The sequence below is a fragment of the Lycium barbarum genome, chromosome 2, assembly GCF_019175385.1.
Source record: "Lycium barbarum isolate Lr01 chromosome 2, ASM1917538v2, whole genome shotgun sequence".
Taxonomy (NCBI): domain Eukaryota; kingdom Viridiplantae; phylum Streptophyta; class Magnoliopsida; order Solanales; family Solanaceae; genus Lycium; species Lycium barbarum.
Window position 1 is genome coordinate 44712645 of NC_083338.1, and position 22865 is coordinate 44735509.

At 37.1% G+C, this 22865-nt stretch overlaps 1 protein-coding gene across 6 annotated transcripts; it reads left to right on the forward strand.

Annotated features, from left to right (window-relative positions):
• Positions 1-238: 238 nt before the first annotated feature.
• On the forward strand, positions 239-9752 carry LOC132626452 (pentatricopeptide repeat-containing protein At2g01390). 6 transcript variants are annotated; one of them, XM_060341325.1, is made up of 5 exons: positions 239-373; positions 1866-2703; positions 4564-5927; positions 6927-7184; positions 8195-8481. In XM_060341325.1, the coding sequence occupies exons 2-3, from the start codon at positions 1932-1934 to the stop codon at positions 5565-5567; spliced, it is 1776 nt and encodes a 591-aa protein (XP_060197308.1). In that variant the 5' UTR covers positions 239-373; positions 1866-1931; the 3' UTR covers positions 5568-5927; positions 6927-7184; positions 8195-8481. The 6 variants fall into 6 exon arrangements, with proteins under 6 accessions (XP_060197308.1, XP_060197312.1, XP_060197311.1 ...); XM_060341329.1 differs by lacking the exon at positions 8195-8481 and adding an exon at positions 8611-9752 and having other exon boundaries at positions 256-410; XM_060341328.1 differs by lacking the exon at positions 8195-8481 and adding an exon at positions 8509-8622 and having other exon boundaries at positions 256-410.
• Positions 9753-22865: the final 13113 nt, after the last annotated feature.

Sequence of the window (22865 nt, forward strand, 5' to 3'; positions counted from 1 at the left end):
ATTATGTAGAAATTTCTTTTTTTTAAAAAGAAAATTATTTTAGTTTTTCGCTTCAAAATTAATCTTAAAAACACTTCGTTAGATGAAGTTTCATGTGTAGGATTTCCATCATATTAAATGTTTAATTTTTTATAGGGTTGTAACTGTAGTATTTTCATAATATAGGAGGTATAAGTATTTAATTTTAAAATATATAGGTCCATCTAGAACTGAGTAATAGTACAGGGTATTTAGCATAGTTGACACTATAAAAACTAAAAAGAAAAATAACCCCTCAGAACCAATCTTCCCCTTTCTCCTTCTTAAATATATTTATGGATTAATTCATTGCATCTTCCATTTTAATGTTGCCACCCTCTTCTCCATTGAGAAGGTATTATATAACTCTGTCCTAATGATGACAACGGAATGTGAGATATTCTGCCTTATGTTTTCTGTAAATGTAACTTATATTTCTTCTCTACTTTACTGTATTTGTTTGAATTGTTGGAGGAACGTTAAAAAAGAGGATTCCCAGAGATTTTAAAGAAAATAAGAGGAGAAGTCTGTTTTAATTATTTGTCTATTTTTTTTGTTTATCTTGCTATTTTGCTGTCGTTAGTTTCCTTTCTATCCTTCTTTGATTTCCTTCTTGTGAGCCTTGGGTCTATCGGAAACAACATATCTTCCCAACTTGTGGGATTATATTGGGTATGTTGTTGTTGTTATAAGTTTGTCTGATTATTTAAGGATAAAAAGTTTCTAGTTTTGAATGGTGACACTAATTTCTCCTCACCAATGATTGTATTTCTGATAGGTTATTGTTTTTCTGTTCATATGAATCAAATGTGTTGGAAACTGATTATGTTGCAAGATTATGTTTCTTTGATCTTCAATAGTTATGGGTTTTTTTTAAACTTTCTATATTGCGTTCCAAAATCTTGGAAATGCCCTCAGCCTCTGTCCCTCTCTCGAATTCGATTAAGGTGTTAAAAGGGATCAATTTCGAATTAGTTAAAAACATAAAATGCAAACAACAACAAACCAGGTATAATCCCACAAGAGGGGTCTTGGGAGGGTAGTGTGTACGCACACCTTACCTCTACCTTTGGGAAGGAAGAGAGGCTGTTTCAAATAGACCCTCAGCTCAGAGAAAGACAAAACATTCATATAGTTATACCAACTTGTTGAAATAACAGCCTAGTTGTTAATTTGTTATTGTTACACTCACATTAGGTCTGGTGTTTGCTAGGAGTATTTTTATTCTAGTTAGATACTTGTATTTCAGTGTACTAATAAGTGAGATATAGAAAACCTTTAGTTTGAGAGAACTATTATTTTATCTTAATTTTTTTAATTAGTATTAGAATGAGATGATTTGCCTAGAACAAAGTGGATGTCAATCTCAATTTTTTTTTCAATCAATCTCAAAAATGGATGTAGAGGATTCATTCAGTCGAATCCGGCTAGTTTGGTACTAAGACATAGTTGATTAATTTACTGGTGCTTTGATGATTCGTTCAATTCCTTTTGCTTTACTTGTTCATAAATCTTCCACCTTACTCTTAGCTTTTCATGCTTATTCGGGTCCGTGACTCGCTTTTTGATTCCATAGATTAATTAGCATGGTGTTGTCCATATAAGAAAGGCTTTTCCATTTCTTTGAAAGGTTTTGCTTACTTTGCTCCATTGCAATTATCCTCCTTTGTCAAGAAGCTTAATAAGATTGCGTCCCACTCATATTGAATGCACTGTATATAAATTCTTCTAGGAATTTGTTGAATATACTTGAAGGCATCAACTCTGCGGATAGGAGACACTATAAATTCTTAACTTTTCCTCCTTTCAAGTTTAAGTAATTTGTTTCATTCTGTATTATTTGGCAGTTGGAATCCTACGAATCAGAGCAGTCATCAAGTCGCAGGCTAGAATGCTTTAGTTGAACCAGAACCATGCTTGCTACTCGTGGTGCCCATCGATTCACCAAAAAGCTTCAGCCTTTTCTGGGTTTTCCTGTCAAGAGCTGTTCTTGGTTTAGCAGAACTACCATTAACCATGTACATTCCTTTACACAATCCAAACAGAGGAGACCTGTACGACAAGTTAATCGACTGGCGAGCAAGTCTACCAAATCTGTTCAGAAGCAAGACGAAGATCTCCCTAAAGTTTTTATGAGGGATACAATTACAAAAATATCGCATATACTGAGATTTTCAACTTGGGATTCTGCTCAGGAGCAGTTGATGAAACTTTCCATAAAATGGGATTCCTACACTGTCAATCAAGTTCTCAAGACCCATCCTCCTATGGAAAAAGCCTGGTTGTTTTTCAGTTGGGCCTCTAAATTAAAAGGCTTTAAGCATGACCAGTATACCTACACGACTATGTTGGATATTTTTGGGGAAGCTGGGAGGATTTTATCCATGAACTATATATTTAAGCAGATGCAAGACAAAGGAATCAAGATAGATGCAGTGACCTATACATCCCTTCTTCACTGGCTTTCCAACCATGGGGACATTGATGAGTCGATTAAATTGTGGCAGGAAATGAAAGATGAAGGATGTGTTCCTAATGTTGTTTGCTACACTGCATACATGAAATGTTTGTTTGATCACAATCGGTTTAAGGAAGGAGCCAAGATATACAAGGAGATGCTTCAATCTGGTTGTTCTCCCAACTGCCACACATACACTGTCCTTATGGAGCATCTTGCTTGTTCTGGTGAGAGTGATATGCTTGTTCTTTTTTATCATGGTTGGGAACTTTGAAGTAGCTCAAGTAGTGTACTTAAGAAACAGCTAGCTAAAAAGTTTTCCTACTTGCTTGCAGAATGCTTATAATAGTTAATAATGTTACACGGGATCACTTCTTGGGAAGACGACATTTTTTTTTTTTTTTTGGTTGCAATTGTTTATCAAACTTGTTTATACTGCTTTGAGTTGCTGGTTCTTCTGCCGAGGGTCTACCGGAAACAGCCTCTCTACCTGCCAAGGTACGGGTAAGGTCTTCGTACACTCTACCTTCCCTAGACCCCACTTAGTGGGATTTCACTGGTTATGTTGTTGTTGTCGTTGTTTATCAAACTTGTGCAGAGTTAAGCTTATCCTACATTTCCATTTGTTGTGAATAGTTGGTGTTCTATGTTCTGAAGTCTCTAAAGCCTATTTACATGGACTCGCTCGTCTATGGGTATGTCAGTTTGGTATGGGAATATCAAGTATATTAACTTATGAAGGATCCTCTAACATATTCTAAAGCTACTCTAATATCATCCTTGAGCTAGAGGGGGTAGGGAACTGATCTCAGTTTTGACCCGTGTTATGAACAAAGATGTTAGGTAGTGTTTTGCAAGACATCAGCTACTTGAGCAGTGGCGATATGCAATTAGTTACATAACTTTCTTTTGGGAGTTTCTCGATGAAGAAATTTTATTGGTCTGTGTATTTATTGAATTATCTTTTCTACTTCTTGGTCGGAGGATGCGTGCTGCTGTTAGGAGAGGGGCACTTAGGTTATCACTGTTTAAGAGTGCTGGACGACAAAGAGAGACACTGATATCAGAATATAAGTTGTCCATGTAATCTTAGCTGCAGCTGAAGAGGCTAAGAGTCCTGTCAGTACGCCGTAGACTTGGATGTAATAGAGAAATCTAAGAAACATTTCTACATCAAAGGAATATGTAGAGATTAGTTCAGGAATGTCTTATAATGGACAAGAAGCTAATTGCATCATCCAAAACACCATCAGTTGAGAAAGTCAAACCAAGCCAACAAAATATGTTTTGCAGACTTCCGAGTTTGCTTTTTTTTTTTGTTTTTGTTTTCAATTGTTCAAATGGGCAAGTGAGCCCTCAGCAGACTGTTTTTCATATAAAAGAGTGCTAGGATTTTCTTTTCAAGCATTTTTAACTTTCTTTACCGTATAAAAGACCTTCATCTGTGCCTAGGAAGTAATGCAAAGACCTAATTTTTCCATGGTAAAAGAGCTGATTGGCTTCAAACTAGTAAGGATATAACATATTGACATTGTTTGACGGGGATGTTGGTTGACCTATTTTTCTAATCAGAGTGTTTGTGATTTTAACTGGTGGTGACAATTTTCTTTCCGTTTTGTTTTTACTTCTACTTTTGTCTAGAGGAAGCTGATTCTAATTCCATCCCATTAAAAAGGGGGAAAAAAAGAAAAGAAAACAATTCCTTTATGTGGTGGATGTGTCTGTTTCACTTCCTAACACATTAAATCTAGTTGTCTATGGTTCCTTTACATCACACCGTCTTATTTGCATAAAAAGTCTTGAACACCATAGCCTTCTATTATACTTTGCGTGAATTCAATATTAAAGACCATATAATGTCAATACCTAAAACAGAAGCTTCCACATTTTTGACTCATTAGAAAACTTCGCCAAAAATTGAGTGACAAAAAGGTAATAATTTGGAAATATCTAAGTTCTCTTGCTAGCTATAAAAATAAGTGATTATGATCTTGAATTCTTAGAACACTTCAAATTCTTGATAACTACATTATGATTGCTTAGCTATTAAGAATCTCATCTGTACATGTACTATAATTGGTTTTCAGGAAAATTTGATGGAGTTCTCGAGATTTTCAGTAAAATGCAAGATGCAGGGGTCCAACCAGATAAAGCTACATGCAACATTTTAGTGGAAAAATGCTGCAATGCTGGGGAAATACAAGCAATGATGAAAATTCTTCACTACATGAAGGAGAAGTTCCTTGTTCTGCGTTATTCTGTCTATCAAGAGGCTCTCCACACGTTGAAGATGGCCGGGGTGAGTGATCGGCTACTTAGGGATGTTAACCATCATCTGTCCTTAGAAGAATTCGACCAAGATCAGAGTGACGAATCATATAGGAATGCTGGAAGTAGTCGCTTTACTTTGGATGATAGGATGATTTTGTACTTGTTGAATAAGCAAAGTCTTCTTGCTGTTGATTACCTGCTATATAGCTTGATGGATAAGCGTCTCAAATTGGATCCTGGAATAGTCTCAACCGTAGTTGAGGTAAACTGTAAGCATGGTAGATTAAATGGTGCTTTTTTGGCCTTCGAAGTCAGTGTGAAATTAGGCATAACCATTGAAAGAATTACATATCTCACCATGGTGGGCGAACTTATTAGAACAAATTCTTTTTCAAGGGTGGTGGACATTGTTGAAGCAATGGTTGGGGCAGGACTATCATTAGGGTCAGAACTAACTGCTCTTCTGATACATCGGCTTGGCTGTGCTAGAGAGCTTACTTCTGCTGAAAAGTTATTTAGCATCATACCTGATCAGCAGAAGAGTATTGCTGTATTTACTGCCTTAATAAATACCTACTTCACTTGTGGGAATTCTGATAAAGGGCTTGAAATATTTGAGACCATGAGAAAGCAAAGGATAAATGTTGCATTAAGTACTTACTGCGTCCTATTGAATGGTCTTGAAAGAAATGGCTTTTTTGATAAATTGCAATCTTATAGGAAAGAAAAGAAGAGACTTAAATCTGAAAGCTGCAGTAGAGAAATGTCAATGGAGGAAACAGTTTGTGATATTCTTTTTGCTGGAAACTTAGATGGTTGAGAGGCTAGATATGGGTCTCTGGATTGGAGTATTTGGTATACAAATTAGCCGTTGGTTCATAGCTTGAGTTGTACTAGATGTACAGAAGGTAGCAAACGCAGAAGTAGGTTGTGCTGTCCATCTTGTGTCCGAATTTACAGAAGTGAAGGTATGCTCAAGAGAGCATGCAGGAGACATATCGCTTATAGAATCCCACATGCTGAAATAAAATTGGGGATGGATAATCTCTTATGGATCAACTTAAAATGTTCTCTCTTCTTTGACAAGTTCAGCTTATCTTTAGAAGCTGGAGCAGCCGGAATGATTGTCAAATGGGGCTTGGCAGCTTGATTATTCTCCCGTAACATTATGGCCAAAGAGGTTTATTTCCTAACTCTACTTCTTCATGATGCCTATAAAGTTCCACAGTTGGAAATATAATGGAAATAAATGTGAGTGGCTGGATCTTGATCACTAAACTTTCTCTTCATTTTTCCTCCTCTGTCATCTAGAAAACCATATACAGGGAAAAAAGTTTCCTCCCTTTGATTTAGTAAACCATATTTAGGAGTTATGACCTTCTTATATCGGCCAAGCTATGTGCCAAACTAAAGGAAATAATGTCTGGTCGTTTGTAATACAGACTAGAATAATCTGCAGGTTGACATTCTAAGCACTTCTGGTATTAGTCTGATTTCTTCAAAGCATTGGCTTTTTGAAGCAAGTACAACCATTACATTAAGGGATAGCAAATGAAGGAAATATTGACCCCAAAGAGTCATCTAGTAACTAGTTCCCATTTCTTCACATGATTAGTTCCTCTTCACTTTCCAATTTCTTTTTCCTTTTCTTTATTCCCTTTCTTCATCTGAGATCCCTGTCCCATACTCCCGCTCTTACACCCAAATGCAAATGAAAGTGTCTTTTGTGGCCATTTTACTCTACACTGATTGACACATGATCAGTATCAAACCTAAGTAGCATCCATTCCAACCTATAGTTCTTTTAGTGAAAGTGGTGCTTTATTTAAAATTATAGATTTGAAGATCAGTTGCATTTTTATTAGCTGTTGATGGAAGACCAGTGTGACATAAGTACTTTAGAATGCTTCACCATCAGTTTGAACTGACAACGGTGTTGAGTGATTCCCACTCTAAGGAGATGGTCATATCACCTCTTCTCAGAATTCTCCTTATATCGCACATCAGTTTTAAGCTTATCTTGAATCTTTGTGCAATGAGAATCCACATGTGTCAAATTCGTTTAACATTGCCAGTAAGCTATTCTAATAATGATCCTCGGTTTCATGCCAAAACCTATTTATATGGGAGTTAAAAGTCGTATTTATATTAGTTCTGATGGAGAATGAATGGCATATAGGCACTTGAAATGGCATCAGAAGCATATACTCTGTCTCAATCATAGCTGCAGAATGAATGGCATATAGTTACCTATAATTTTTGGCAAGGACGTTTAACCTGAGACCAACATGGTGATCAAGGCTTATGCAATATCACCAACTCCGGAAGAAAGGATGCCAGCTGGATTACTCAGTTCTAGCAAGAAAGCCATGTGAGAGATGATTCTCACTCTTGATATACATTCAAATGGCTGAAGTAAAGTTCTGAGATGCATCTGGTTAGTGGATTGTAACTCTTGACTTTTATCGGTACATGTATACCTTGTATTTTATGTTAGGAAACCCTGATCTTTGTTACATTGAATGACTGGCAAAGTAATGGGATAGGTAAATTTGAAATTGCCAAAGTTCGTTTATGAATGAAGAAGACTATCTTGAGCTTTTGGCATCATCTCAAGGTTGCAAATTCCAGACATTTTTCTAGTATTGATGCATATGCTTATGGTAAATATGACTTGTAATCTTGAAATGCAATGCCTATGGAAGCTCTTCTTGTCGATCTTTGACTTTATAACTTTATTGACCACTGTAGTTGTACTATGGTTTATATACAGAAGTCACGTGATGATTTTAGAGCTTTTTTTTTTTTTGGGTGAAGATGAATTTATAGTGGGTTTGCTGATGTTTTTGTTAGTTCAATTTTTTGAATACATCATGTTAGAAGTGTGGGACTAAACAAAAGAGAGGGAGATTCGTTTTGAAAGTTTAAAATCTTTCTGCTTCTCTTCCAGTCTGGAAGGCTCAGTTTCATGCTCGATTTTTGGGAGAAATGGGCAAATAGCCACTTTTTACCGCTAGTAAATTAGCTACTATGTCAAAATCAACATTTATCCACTTTTTAATGCGAAAAAAATATTTGAATAAAAACACCCCAACTAAAATAGCGAAAAACTCCCAACATACTGTGATGGCGTTCGAAACTTTTACAAGTTAAACTTCAGCATTGTGTGCTGGAGTCCGAAATTCCCTACATGTGACACTCCAGCACAATGTGTTGAAGTTGTGAACTTTTACTCCAACATAGTGTGTTGGACTTTTGCTTGTAAAACTTTGAAACTCCAACACACTGTGCTGGAGTTTGAGCTCCTTGTATGTTCACTTGAGTTTGAAACTCCTTGTATGTGAAACTTTATCACCAGTGTGTTGCAGTTTAAACTTTTATAAGTGGATATTTCAGCATGCTGTACTGAAGTTCTTCCATTAACAACATCTGTAATAACATATGAAGGTGAACAAACTGGAGCAAAACTGATTGAAACTCCATCAAACTGCTTCACACAAAGGATGTTTCCAACTCTAGCAAACTGTTGGAATTTCACTTGTAAAAGTTCCAAAATCCAGCACACTGTGTTAGAGTGCACGGTTGTGTTGAGTTTCTGATTTGGCAACAAGCTGAGGCATGAGTGTTGAGTAATTAGTGGATTAGTTATAACTATCAGTTGCTGGAATTATATTGCATAAATGTACTCTGTATTTTTTATGTATGAAATATCTGAATTTCACTTGCTTATTCAACTTATGGCATCTCTCGTCTCTCTTTAGTTCCAGAATTGATTGTACAAACTCGCTCATGCCATTATCGGCTTTGAATTGCGTCGATAGTTCCTCAGAGTAATTTTCAACTCCTGACAAATATACTAACAGTGATATCAGAGTAGCGCTTCCTGGCGGGTGAGCATGGTGAAAGCCAACAAAAACAGTGATACTACAATGGAATCCAAAGATCTTAAATAGTTGTTGGAAGGACTAACTAGAGCTTTGGTGACCAAAATAGCAGAAAAGTGATAGCAAATGCTCGAACAGATGTCGGCTACACATTTTCAAATGCTTATGAGATTAAAAGAATCAGCTGATGCTCTCCAAACATAGGTAATCCTTCGCTTGAAGTAGAAGACGAACCTGGTCGTTCTTCTGGCTGTAAATGATCTGATAGTCCAACCCTGTTTCTTATATGTTTACTAGACTCTCTCGAATGGGGTTTCCACCGTTTAATGACCAGGATCTCAAGTCATGGTCATACAAAGTAGAACAATTTTTTTCCTATTGATGATACTTCGTATCACCAGCGAGTTCATGTCGTTTCGGTTTGATGATGAAGCAATTCAAGGGTACCAAAGCTTTTGTCAGAAATGGATCACAGATTACTCCTATCAATTAGGAAGAATATGTGCTGGCCTTAAATGAACGCTTCGGAGGGGTTTTTGAAGATCCTATGGCAGAAATAAAACACTCGGGGCAGGAGGAGGCGGGAAACAGTACTAGGCTTGATTTAATCGGATTATGACCTTGGTTACACTACCATTACCATACGCTATTAGCAGCTTCGTTGCAGGACTTAAACTAGAAATTGCATATTTTTTTCGTATCATGAATCGTACACTTCGACAGACCTATCCATATGCGAGATTGCAAGAAGCAACCTTTTCTGCTCGAAGCATGACCCATCAAAGGTTGTACCAGTTCAGTTGCAGTGTCGACCCTCAAGAAAGCTCATGCTGAGGTGAATTCTAAGGCATTATCTCTTCCAAATATTGCTACCAACAGTAAAGGGAGGAGATTGTATCTCGAGGAAATGAATGAATGACGACTAAAAGGCTTATGCGACTTTCGTGATGAAAAGTTTGTGCCCAGACACAAGTGTAAAACACCAAAATATGCTTTATAGTTGAACTGGAGAAAGCAGTCTCAAGTGATGTTGGGTGTTCAATGGTTGCTGATGTTAGGTGATATCAAAATGATTTTTGAAAAGTTGACTATGGAATTCTTTTACCATGGCAAAAGGCATGTGTTGCATGGTGCTTCTAATAAAATAAAAACTGTTGGTAGAAAAAATGCATTGAAAATGCTCAGTGTAACCTGAGTTCATGTTGCATGCCAATTATGAGAGAGCTAGCATCTTATAAGAAGGGTTGAGTGCAACTGTTTTCCTTAAGTGGACGCCCAAAATTTTAAACTTTTAGATAGAGCGACTATATCCATATGATTATGTCTACCATTAAAGTAGCCCAAGCTAGACTGACTATATCCATATGATTATGTCTCCTATCTCTATAAATATTATCCAAGGTGATGGGGAGATTGACGATGATGTAACACATCGTATTGGTGCAGGGTGGATGAAATGTAGGCTCACATCTAAAGTTTTGTGTGATAAAAAAGTGCCACCAAAACTTACATAGTGTGGTTAACTATACATAATTATTTTGGGTGAAGCTATAGTATAATTAGCTTGTTATTTATAAGGTGAAATGATTTATGAGAAGTTGGTAATACTTCTTATGAGTTGTGATATTATTATCCCCCTATCTTAATTTTTTTGAAAATGTGGGGGTAATGGTGTCTTACTAGACTTATGTTGAGAGAATTTTTGATTGGCATGTTATATAGAGTGGTGGTTAGACCGACTATGTTGTATGGAGCAGAGTGTTGACCAGTCAAGAACTTTCACATTTAGAAGATGAATGTTTTTGAAATAAGGATGTTGAGATGGATGTGTGGGCATACTAGGATGGATAAGATTAGAGACGAAAATACCCGTGACAAGGTGGGAGTGGTCTCAATGGAGGATAAGATGCGGAAAGTGAGGTTGAGATGGTTGGGGCATGTGAAGAAAAGATGCATGGATGCCTCAATGCGGAGGTGTAAAGATCAAACATGAATGGTTTCAGGAGAAGTACAGGTAGGCTGAAAAAGTATTTGGAAAAGGTGATTAGACAGGACATGATGCAATTTTAGCTCACTTAGGACATGACCTTAGATTAGGGTAAAAGGTTAGTATGTAGTTGAGTGTTCTCGTTTATCCTTCCTTACTAATAGTCGTAGTATTACTCTTATAGTTTCTTGTTATTCGATTTATGTTATTATTATTATTGTTTCTTGTACTTAGATTATTTCTTTAGTATTTTGCTATGACGTCTTCACTTCCGTTATTTCTTTTTTCGAACTGCTTTGAAATGTATTTTCTTATGCCGAGGATCTATTGGAAACATCCTCTCACCCAACCTTCACTACCCTCTTCAGACCCCACTCGTGAGATTTCACTAGGTATGTTGTTGTTGGTTAAGCAAATATGCGCATTTCATTGCTATACACTGCTCTTTTTTTGGCTCAAGTATTTTCGAAGAATAGCTTCTGTCTTTGTGGATGTCTATTATCCAAAACTTAGAAGGAAGTTTAATACTCAAAGCAAAATGGCTTAATACCTAGATGAACCCTTAAACTTGGCATGTTTTGTAAAATAGGCATATAAACTTATAAGGTGACCAGATAGACACTTAAACTTACTCAAAGTGTATTTTTCAAGTTTTTCAGTTGTTTTGAAAACAAAAACTATATTTTTCAAACACTCACAATTTTCATGGCCAAACAAGCCCTAAATATATCACAAAATATTTTTTTTAAAATGCAAAAATAAGGCAAACGCATATACATGAGACTATAAATGTGCACTTAAACCAATAAATACTCGCTAATCGCAATTTTGCAGCTTTCAATTAACTCGGTTTTTTTTTACACTTGAATAATTAAAAAACAATAACTTTAACCAATAAAAATCCTTAAAAAAAGAAATTTCAAATTAAGAATTTTTTTTTTTAAGGATTTTCTTCTCGGCTTTACAGTTTTCTTAATTTGAAATTTCTTTTACACTTGAAATACTGAACTTAGAAATTTCTTAATTTGAAATTTCTTTTTTTTAAGGATTTTTATTGGTTAAAGTTATTGTTTTTTAATTATTCAAGTGTAAAAAAAAAAAAACCGAGTTAATTGAAAGCTGCAAAATTGCGATTAGCGAGTATTTCTTGGTTTAAGTGCACATTTATAGTCTCATGTATATGCGTTTGCCTTATTTTTGCATTTAAAAAAAAATATTTTGTGATATATTTAGGGCTTGTTTGGCCATGAAAATTGTGAGTGTTTGAAAAATATAGTTTTTGTTTTCAAAACAACTGAAAAACTTGAAAAATACACTTTGAGTAAGTTTAAGTGTCTATCTGGTCACCTTGTAAGTTTATATGCCTATCTTACAAAACATGCCAAGTTTAAGGGTTCATCTAGGTATTAAGCCAAGCAAAATTGAAGGATGTTAATGATTGTCGCCCAAATATAATTTAACTCTTCAAAGAAAATGGTCTTTGAAGGGATACCATTTTGCATCAATGGTGGAGAATGGAGATGCACTACTATCCCAAACTTGGATACAGATTTTTTTTAAAAAAAAATAATAACATAGGTTTGGAGAGAGATGTCTTGAGAGATTTAGACAGATGTATCAATAAAGGAAAGAGAAGTCCAATATATCTCTCTATGTTATCGAATGAACATTACTTTCTGAAACAAATGTTATATAGATGAAAAATAAGTCAATTTCAATCTGGGAGACTATATAGAAAATAAAAACTCAATTTCAATCTTGGCGAAAAAGAGGTAAAGCACTAATCTCACAATGAATCATATTATAAAAATCACAAAACGATATTTGCTTGATGAAATGAATATTAATTTCCAACAGAATTCCTTGGACAGTCAGGACCTAGTACGTGCAAGCAATTAGTTCTTAAAAGAGTTCAGTATCCTACTTAATACGAAATGGTGATTTTTCACTAAAAAAAATGAAATTTAAATCTTGAATTGATCATTTAAATTAATGAGTCCTATTTTTTCATTTTCCATAGATTTTTTTCCATCCGGTGTCAGATATCCGCATTGAACCCGACTAAACCCTTATTCGCACCGGAAAATCTCACATTAGAGGCTAAAACGCTCCCTAACAAAGATAACTCTGTACCCGGCAGGACTCGTTTCATTGATGGTATTACTAGAATATAATAATATGTGAAAAGGCAACCATGACATCAGAACCATCAACTACATTGTGGGCACCACCTTTAGGATCATAGATCAATAAAGGGGGTTGATTACTCTAAAGGGAATCTCTCCCCCCTATAAATAAAGTGGTAGAAGCCAATCAAGCCATCTTCTAACAACAAATAATAGAAGCCAAAAGTTCAAAAGAAATCCATTGAGAAATTCTGTTTGTGAAAATGGGGAACTCAAGAAGGCACCGATTTCCTCAACATCAAATTGTATTTGCCATGACATTTTGTATGGTAATTTCCACAAGTTTTGCAGCTATATACCTTATAGTTACTCCCCGCAACAAACCGTGAAGCAAGAGAAACCTTATTCCCCTGAATATAGGGTATCATCAGTTCCAAAAGATAATTATACTAAGGTGCCATCAGTTCCGAAAAGTACTTATACTAAGGTGCCATCACTACCAAAAGAATACTACAAGGTGCCATCAGTTCCAAAAGATACTTACACTAAGTTGCCATCAGTATCAAAGGAGCACTACAAGGTACCATCAGTTCCAAAAGATACTTATACTAAGACGCCATCAGTCTCAAAAGAATACTACAAGGTGCCCTCAATGCCATCCAAATCAAAAGATAATTACAATCATGTGCCGCAAGTCCCTCAACATGTTCACGAAGATACTTACGACAAGGTACCGTCAGTACCAAAGGATTACAACAAGGTACCTTCAATGTCAAAAGAAAACTATGAATATAAGGTGACATTGCCAAAACCTTACTTTAAGTTACCACCCGTTGCTTTTTACCGTCAATTTGCCATCACCAAAGAACTCAAATTACAAATCTCCTTCTCCATCTTCACCACCCCCTTATTGGTAATCCTCATCTATTTTTTTTAGTGATTGATATATTCGTTGACGATTTGGGGTTCGTATGGAGGCCAAGCAGTAGAAGTATAAATTTCAAGAATTTATTAACTTTTTTTTTCTTCTATTTTTAACGATTGTAATTGTGGTCTACAAGGAGATATTTCCTAAGGTTTCTTTTTCTATTGCTTTGGTCATGTTGTACTTCCTAATTGTACTTTTCAAGAGAGTGTCTTTCATTTTTATTTTTTTGCATATGAGTTGAATATATCATAAATATAATTGCAACCTTCTTTCTCATTTGTTTAAATCAACTTGATATGTTTGTATACGGTAAAAATCGGGGTCTAAGTTCCCGACCCAACGACCGAGGGTTCGGATTAAGAACGAGGGGCAGTAGATTAGTTGAGCTCGTCTAACCGGGTAGATTCTGGAAGTTTTTTCAAGAAGGTTTGGGAACTCAAGTGAGGCTTAGCACAACATTTCACCCTCAGACAGATGGACAAGCTGAACGCACCATTCAAACCTTGGAAGACATGTTACGGGCATGTGTGCTAGATTTCGGAGGTAGCTGGGATGATCACTTGCCTCTTATTGAGTTTGCATATAACAACAACTATCATTTCAGTATTCAGATGGCCCCGTATGAAGCTCTATACGGAAGGAAGTGTAGATCGCCAATTGGGTGGTTTGAAATAGGAGAGGTACAGCTAATAGGTTCGGAGTTGATTCATCAAGCGGTGGAAAAGATCAAGGTTATCCGAGATCGATTGTTGACAGCCCAAAGTCGCCAGAAATCTTATGCGGACAACCGTCGGCGAGACTTAGAATTCCAAGTTAATGATTAGGTATTCCTGAAGGTGTCACCGATGAAGGGCGTGATGAGATTTGGTAAGAAAGGAAAATTAAGTCCTCAATATATTGGACCTTATAAGATCGTCCGCAAGATAGGCCAAGTAGCTTATGAAATGGACTTACCTCCAGAACTTGAATCAGTCCATCCAGTTTTCCATGTATCGATGCTCCGTAAGTGTGTCGGAGATCCTACTAGAATCGTACCTGTAGATGATGTTCAAGTTACAGAGGAGTTGGCTTATGAAGAGGTACCCATTGCCATACTAGATAGGCAAGTACGAAAACTTAGAAATAAAGAGGTAGCCTCGGTTAAGGTCTTGTGGAGAAACAATAACCGAGAGGAAATAACTTGGGAAGCGGAAGAATACATGAAGTCCAAGTACCCGCAATTGTTTCCACCCCCGAAGGGGATTCAAGATGAGACGCCGTTATTATAAGGTATGTGACGCTTTCTTTTAATGCTTTTGGTCGTGTGTGGCCATATTTTTCTTGCTATTGTGTTGTAGCCCTGTCAGGCGATGTTGTGGGTTGCTGTAACAGGATGGTAGCGCCATATTACCGGGGAAACTCTGCTGAAATTTCTATAGAATTCCCGAGAACTTAACATTTAAAGGGGGGAAGAGTGTTACACCTCGAAAAAATTTCATGTCGTTGTGCGGTAAATAGACTGATGCAGGGTAAGAAGTATATGATGTCCCCACAAGTAAGAAAGGGTACTTAACAATCCTAATTAAGATTCCAAAGACATTTGAGGCAAGAGAAGAAAGTTCGTTGAGGAAGGCGAAGTATACGTTGTGTTTTGGAAAGATTTTGTAAAGTACCGAGCTAATGTTGATTTAATAATGTCTTGAGAAAGAGTTATGATACCCCTTATATTGTTAATGAAGTGTTAAACAAGTGTTAAGAAGGTTCCATAAAGATTGAAGATCAAACGGAACGACGAGAACAAGTTTGGAGAGAAGGTGGATTATACGACCATTTATACGGTTCGTATAATATTATACGCTCTGTATAATGGTCCGTATAATAGTTACAGTGAAGGGACATCACTGATGGAGTTATACGGTCACTTATACGGACCGTATAAGGGTCCATATAATTCTTGTCGGGCAACTTTTATTTTTTTATAAAAAGATGACCCCAAGTCTTATTTTCTCATTTTCTCATTTCCTCCACTTCTCTTAAAACCTCTATAATATTCCACACATTTCATTTACATAAATTCAAGGGAAATCAAAGATCAAATACCAAAGACTAGTAGAATCAAGTGCAAGAATGCTAGTTAGGGTTGATGGAAGCTAGAAATTTCTTTGGAAGTGAAGCTAGGGTTTTCCCCAAGTGAAGCATTTCCATCCAAAACCCATTACTACACAATCAAAGGTGAGTTTTATATTCATTCCATGCTATTAAGAGTATTGAATGGTTGAAAGACTTGGATTATGGAAGAGAGTAGAAAATGGGGTAGAAATATGAGAATAGTGGAATTCTTGAATGATGACTTGACTTGAATCATAGTTCTTGACATGTTATGGGTATAATCTTGTAATGAATGATATTAAGAATGTTGAAGAAGCATTATGTGTGAATGAATATGACGTTGGGTGATAACCATGGTTAGGGATGACTTGAAGAGGGAATTTTGAAAATTGAATAATATCTAGTTTAACACGTTATTGATTATGATATTGTGGATGTTGTTATTGATGTTTGGGAGTTGTTATACTATATGGAGGAAGTTATAGAAACGAAGGAAATGCTGCCCAATTTTCATTCGCTCTTAGTCGTTTTAGCCTAAGCTTAAGAATGTTTTCGATTATCTAATCTTAGTACGAATGCTCTTGAATGTAGAATCGTGAGCTTGGAAGGAAACCATTTAGTTGATAGAGTAAGGAGACATAAAGGTATGTAAGGCTAGTCCACCTTTCTTTCAAAAGGTATCACTCTTGTATTATTATTATTTTTACTTATGCTTTCCATCACTCTTTTATATCCCAAAAATTGAAAGCTAAAGATTTCGAAGAACTCCCTATGAGAAGGAAAATAAGATGTGCTCCATAGTGATAATGATGATGATGACTCTATGTCTAGAGATTTTAAAGCTTATGAAATGATGCCATTATGAGATGAATGATTTTGATGCATGATTTCCTTGATCGTTATTCATTGTTACTAAGTCTCACCTCATGATACTAGTTCCTTCAAGGGGAGGCATAATGATTATGGCTATTCCATAATATAATCGGAGGTTCCCGACCTTACATCACTCCGATAGAGTTATAGTTTCTACTCGAGTTCTTATGCATGATTCATGTCAAGTCTATGATGATGAGTACACCATGCCTAGATGGCATGGGCAGACACCGTTAAGGCTGGCGGCATATACACTATGACTAGATGGCATGGGCAGACACCGCTAAGGCGGGCGGCTTACTACACCGTGTCTATATAGTACGGGCAGCACCACTAGTGGGCGGCATGGGATGATTGGCCCGGAAGCGGGCTAATGACGTTGTTGATTCGGAAAGTTTATGTATGTATGCGTGATATGTCTTAAAGGTAAAGGTGAACATGTGTGATTCCGCCTTAAGGGGTGAGCAGTACAGTTATCCTTTCTTCTTATGCTTTTTGTATTTTCTTATTATGTTATCATACATAATTTACATACTCAGTACATTATTCGTACTGATGTCTTTTCTTTTTATGGACGCTGTGTTCATGCCCACAGGTAGATAGGGAGACGGTGCAGACCTGTAGGGGCTTACCAGCGGATTCATAGGAGCACTCCACTACTCCAGAGGTGCTGCTTATTGTTATATTCTTTTGTGTATATATCTGGGGAATGACGGGGGCCTGTCCCGTCCTTATGTCTCAGTATTCTAGTAGAGGCTCGTAGATACGTATGTGTGGGTAATAGATTTCCCATGATGACTACATTGTATATTTGTATATCATTTTGATAGCCTGGTGGGCTTATGCACATGAATATAGATATGTTTTGGGAGTGATAATGGTTTCCTTATGGCTAGTTTGTGTTGAGAATAATATATGCATTCAGGATGAGTTTTGTCACGACCCGACTAGGGGCCATGACGGGTACCCGGAGCTGACCACCGAGCACCACTCATTCTACTACTCATCATACTTATCCTGCGTTCATTTATTATTCTCATGCTTCTAACCATAGGGAAAACCCATTATCATTTTTAAGAACATATCTACATTTATATATATAAGCCCTTCGACTATCAAAATAATAATAATGTACAATATAACGTAATATATACTAAAGAGATCATGAGACCATAATACCCACGCATACGTATCTACGAGCCTCTACTAGAGTACTAGACATATGGACGGGATAGGACCCCGCCGTGCCTAAATATGTACACAAAATAATATGACAAAATAGCACCTTCGGAATAATGGAGTGCTCCTGTAAATCTGCTGGTAGCTCCTATGAATCTGGATCACCTCCCTATCTACCTGTGGGCATGAACACAGCGTCCAAAGAAAAGGACGTCAGTACGAGCATTGTACTGAGTATGTAAGGCATGAATAAAATGAACATAATAAAGAAATCATGAAACATGAGATGAAGATTAACCTGCTTGACCTTTAAGAGTAAACACTTATTACACATCATACATACATAACATATCAGATGTACCATCGTCATTAACCCTCGTCCAGGTAACCATCATACGCCGCCCACTAGTGGTGTCATGTCCGGCCCTCTAGGCACGGTGTAATCATAAGCAGCCCGCATTAGTGATGACAAGTCCGACCATCTAGGCGCGGTGTATTCATAAGCAGCCCGCATTACCGGTGACATGTCCGGCCATCTAGGCACGGTGTAATCATAAGCAGCCCGCATTACCGGTGACATGTCCGGCCATCTAGGCGCGGTGGAATCGTCATCATCACATTCTTATCATAAACTTATCATAAAGCATGCATTAGAATTCAAAGATAATCTATAAACATATCGGGGTGATGTAAGGTCGAGATCCCCCGATTCTATTATGGAGTAATCGTAATCATCATATCTCACCTTAAAAGAACTAACATTATAAGGTGGGTTTAGCAACAATGAATAATATCAAGGAGTCGTACAAGGATCATTAGCTTCGTAAAATGTCATATCGTATTCATAGCATGAACATCGTGAGAATATCGTGTCATAGGCTTTAGAATCTCTAGACTTAGGTTCATCATTACCTTTATCGTATTCATAACATATCTCTTATTCTTTTTATCTCATAAGAGGCTCTATATAACATTGACTCATATTTTCCGGAATGTAAGAAAGTCATGGAGAATAAGGAAACTAATATCATAGGAATCATGCCTTAGAAATGAAGGGACTAGCCTTACATACCTTTGTGACTCGCTAACTTTATCGCTTGAATGCTTCCCTCCAATATTCACGTTTCAACCTTCAAGAGAGTTCGTACTAAAATTAGGTAATCGAATACATTCTTAAGCTGAGGCTAAGGCTAACGAAAATTGGATAACATCTCTTTTATTTTGATGACTTCCTCCACATAATACACAACTCCCAACATTAATAACAACACCCCCAATTCCTTAATCCACAAATTCATCAAACTAGACATTATTAAACATTCAACATTCCCTATCAACTCCTTTATAATCCTAACCATGGCACCACACCGTATCCATCTTCATACAATTACCCTACCACATCTTTAATACTATTTATAGCAAGATTATACACATTGCATATTAAGAACTATGATTAAAGTCCATTCATGATTCAAGAATATCATTATTTCCATATTTGCACTCCATATTCTCCTCCCCTCCGTAATCCAAGTCTTTTAACCTCTCAATACTTTTAATAACATGAATTGAACATAAATCTTACCTTTGATGATGGAAATCTAGAGAGGGGCATGTGCCCCTCACATGCCACTATATATATATATATATATATATATATATGTATAAGTCTTGAAAAAAAAAACAAGACAATTCATTATTTGTCTCTAGAGGACTCAAGAAATAAAACAAGAAAGATGAAGGAAAAAAAAAGGGGGCCATATTCGGCCCTAGCCATGGAAAATTGGCTCCATGAAATCTTGCCCCAAAAAATTATTTTCTTGTGGTATTCCTACTAATTCAAGGGCCCTCTACAACGTGGTGTAATTGTTTCGGAAGATAGGCCATCCGTTTCATTGTTTCCGCACTTTGGTTGAGTGAAGAAGTTGGGAGGAAAAGGTAAGAATTAATCCTCTTTTATATGTTATAAATGGTTTGTGTATGTTGTGGTATGTGGAAATGGAAGAGAAGCATGAAAACATGCATGTTGGGAGCTTGGCCGTGTGTGTACATGTTGTGTAGGAAAAAAATGGAATAATTTTTATATGGTAGTTTGATTGTTGTTGATAAGTATCCTATGATGAAAATGAGAACTTGATGATTCAAGTTGGAGTTGAGATTAGTGTGTGTAGCCGTGTGTGTGTGTGTGGTGTGTAGAAATGATGAATTAAGTGTATTTAGCATGATTATGTGTTGTTGTGATGTGCAAAAAATGGATGAAAATTATGGAATGTGCGTGTTGAAGGGCTGGCCGAAAATGGACTGTTTTGCATGTCAAAGAATGAACTAATTTTATTTAGTATGTTTGGGTTGTTGTGTTGTGGATTATGTGATGTAAATGAGAGCTTAATGATCTAAGATGGTGTCGTAATTGTTGCGGGCTATTTTTGGAAGCCAATTTGAATCAAATGTAGTTTCTTGTAATTATGATAATAATGTTGTTGAAGTGTGGTTTGTTGGTGTAGTTCGTGAAGTTTGAAGAAAGAAATGTGTTGTGATGGTTCCTAGGGAAGTTGGAAGATTTCGGGTTCCATGATGCATTGTTGGGCTGTTTGAATATTTTGTGATTTGTCCGAAGCGTTCTTGAATCTTGTTTAAATAGTTTGGATTAGTACTTGAATTCATGAAGATGGATGTTGGTTTGATTGCATGCGGTTGATTTGAATGAAAGTGGAATATCGTCGAAATGTATAGAAAAGAGTCACTAATGTTAGAATGTGTTTTGAACCTCTTATTGATGTTGTAGCTTGGTTGTTGGTTGGGTTGTTGTTGAATTGGGCCGAGCCATATTCTCGGTGTTGGTATATTTACAGGGGAGGTGCTGTCGAAATTCCGGCAGAATATAAGTGAACATGTTTGAAAGGTTAAGGCAAGTATGTGACAACGAAGCTAATGAATGGATGAATCCTTTTGAATGTAGATCAACAAGTTGCACAAATGAGCGTAGCCAGTTGGTCGCGGCGCAGGTATGTAAGACTTACCCTTTCTTTCTTGGCATGTCCTAGAGCTACATAAGGTATGATATGATATGCACTTTGGGGAAATTCTACTCTTGAATTCTGAGTTTTGTCCCTAAAGAGTTCTGTATGCGTAAATGTCCAAAGTTTTGTTTGATATGTTTCGAAATGGTATTCGAAAGACAGTTGTTATGATTAACATCTTGATTTCCAAATGATAATACGTTTAACTATTCCGTTGAGTCCTTAGTATACTTTGATATGTTCATATGATTCTAAAAGTTATATTTGATTTGATCCATTTGACGTCCGGAAGAGATTTGTTTCTGATGTTCTATTTAATATTCTTCCGAGTTTACCTATGATTCTGATTCACTTCTGATATAAGTATGTTTGATACGATCTAGTTCGTTATACGATTGAGTAACGATATGAGTATAAAGAGTTTTGTTTCTGAAAGAATTTTGTAAGTCATAATGTCCCTAACCTTCAGAAAGATCTCAGAATTGCTCTGAAATGCTTATAGAACGCTCTGTACTTCAATTGTTTGTAACTTTCTCATACGATGTCGGATTGACCTGAAACTTGTTTTGAGTCTTCAGATGTCAGTAAGTGTACGTATCTGTTGAGTCTTGATTTGTGTGCATATGGTTTCGCACTACTCTGTTCGTGCAAGTCTCTGTATGTCTATTCACTGAGTCCCGGGCCAGGACATGTTCTCGTGCGTATTCCACTGCATTGTTCACCGAGACCCACCAGTAGAGGGCCGGGACACGTTACATGATGATGGCGCCAGATCCAGACCGGATCCCCTCTACCGAGTCCCTTATTAAAGGGTCGGGACACGTTATCCACCGAGTCCCTCACTGGCGGGCCGGGACACGTTACATGCATACATGATATTTGATGTGACATATATGATTTCATTCACCGAGTCCCTCACTCGAGGGCCGGGACACGTTATGCATATGTGATATGTTATATGGATCGGGCTGCACGTTTCGCTGCGATATATGTGCATGTATATGTATGGATCGGGCCGTACGTTCCGCGGCATTATTATACTACGTATGACATGGGCATTCATGATTCGTGTTTGGAAAATAAGTATTTGGTATTCTGGGTAATGTATGTACCTTCTGTACCGTTTGTTTGACTATGGTTTCATTTTCTGTATCCTATGCCTTACATACTCAGTACATATTCCGTACTGACCCCCTGTTCTTCGGGGGCTGCGTTTCATGCCGCGCAGGTACCCACAGATGGATAGACGAGATTAGCTGAAGATGATCTAGTGGATTGGCGGGCTCCATTTCCTCCAGGAGTGCTGCCTAGTCAGAGTATGTATGCTGTGATGTCTGATCAGTATTAGAGACTTTGCAGACAGCGTCGTGGGTAATGGTTGTCGGTCTGTAAGCGACTCCATCAGCCGATATGTTATTTTGTGTTATGTAGTAAACTTCATATGATTACAGATTTTTGTTTAATCTTGAACGGTAAGAGGAAAATTTTGACAGCTCAATATGTATATTACTTGTATTTGATTTTCTGGACCCCAAGGAACTAGGTGTGTAATCAGAGTCTGCGGGTTCGCTCGCTCCGTATGTGGGGTCGGGTGCCCATCACACCCTAATAAGTTAGGGTGTGACACATAACGACGGTTCATATTGACGGTTCGTCGACGTGTCTCGTCGATTAGTTTTTGCAGATTAGAATTCTCAGAACATAACGACGGTTCATATTGATGGCCCGTCGACACGATTGACGGTCCGTCGATACTGTCTGGTGTCTGTAGATTTTCGTGTGTCTGCTCAGCCTGCATCGGTTCAATCCGTTCAACTTCTAATCCTGCAATATACCTGGCATACCTTCTAGTATCCCCATACACGAGGTAAAATGCTTAGCATCTCAATACTCGGGTACAAATATCCACTTCAAGGCATACTTCACTAGGAAACCGTAAGTTCTTCCCACCATGAAAATGAGAGATTTAACACTTTGATGGTAAGTATGATGGGTGGTGCTCGGTAGGGTAGCTCTGGGTACCCGTCATGGCCCCC

Excerpts from the sequence above, each read along its gene's own strand:
- LOC132626452 (XM_060341325.1), top strand. The coding sequence starts at position 1,932 with ATGCTTGCTACTCGTGGTGCCCATCGATTCACCAAAAAGCTTCAGCCT. Across the intron at positions 2,704-4,563 it reads GGAGCATCTTGCTTGTTCTG|GAAAATTTGATGGAGTTCTC; the intron begins GTGAGAGTGATA and ends ATTGGTTTTCAG.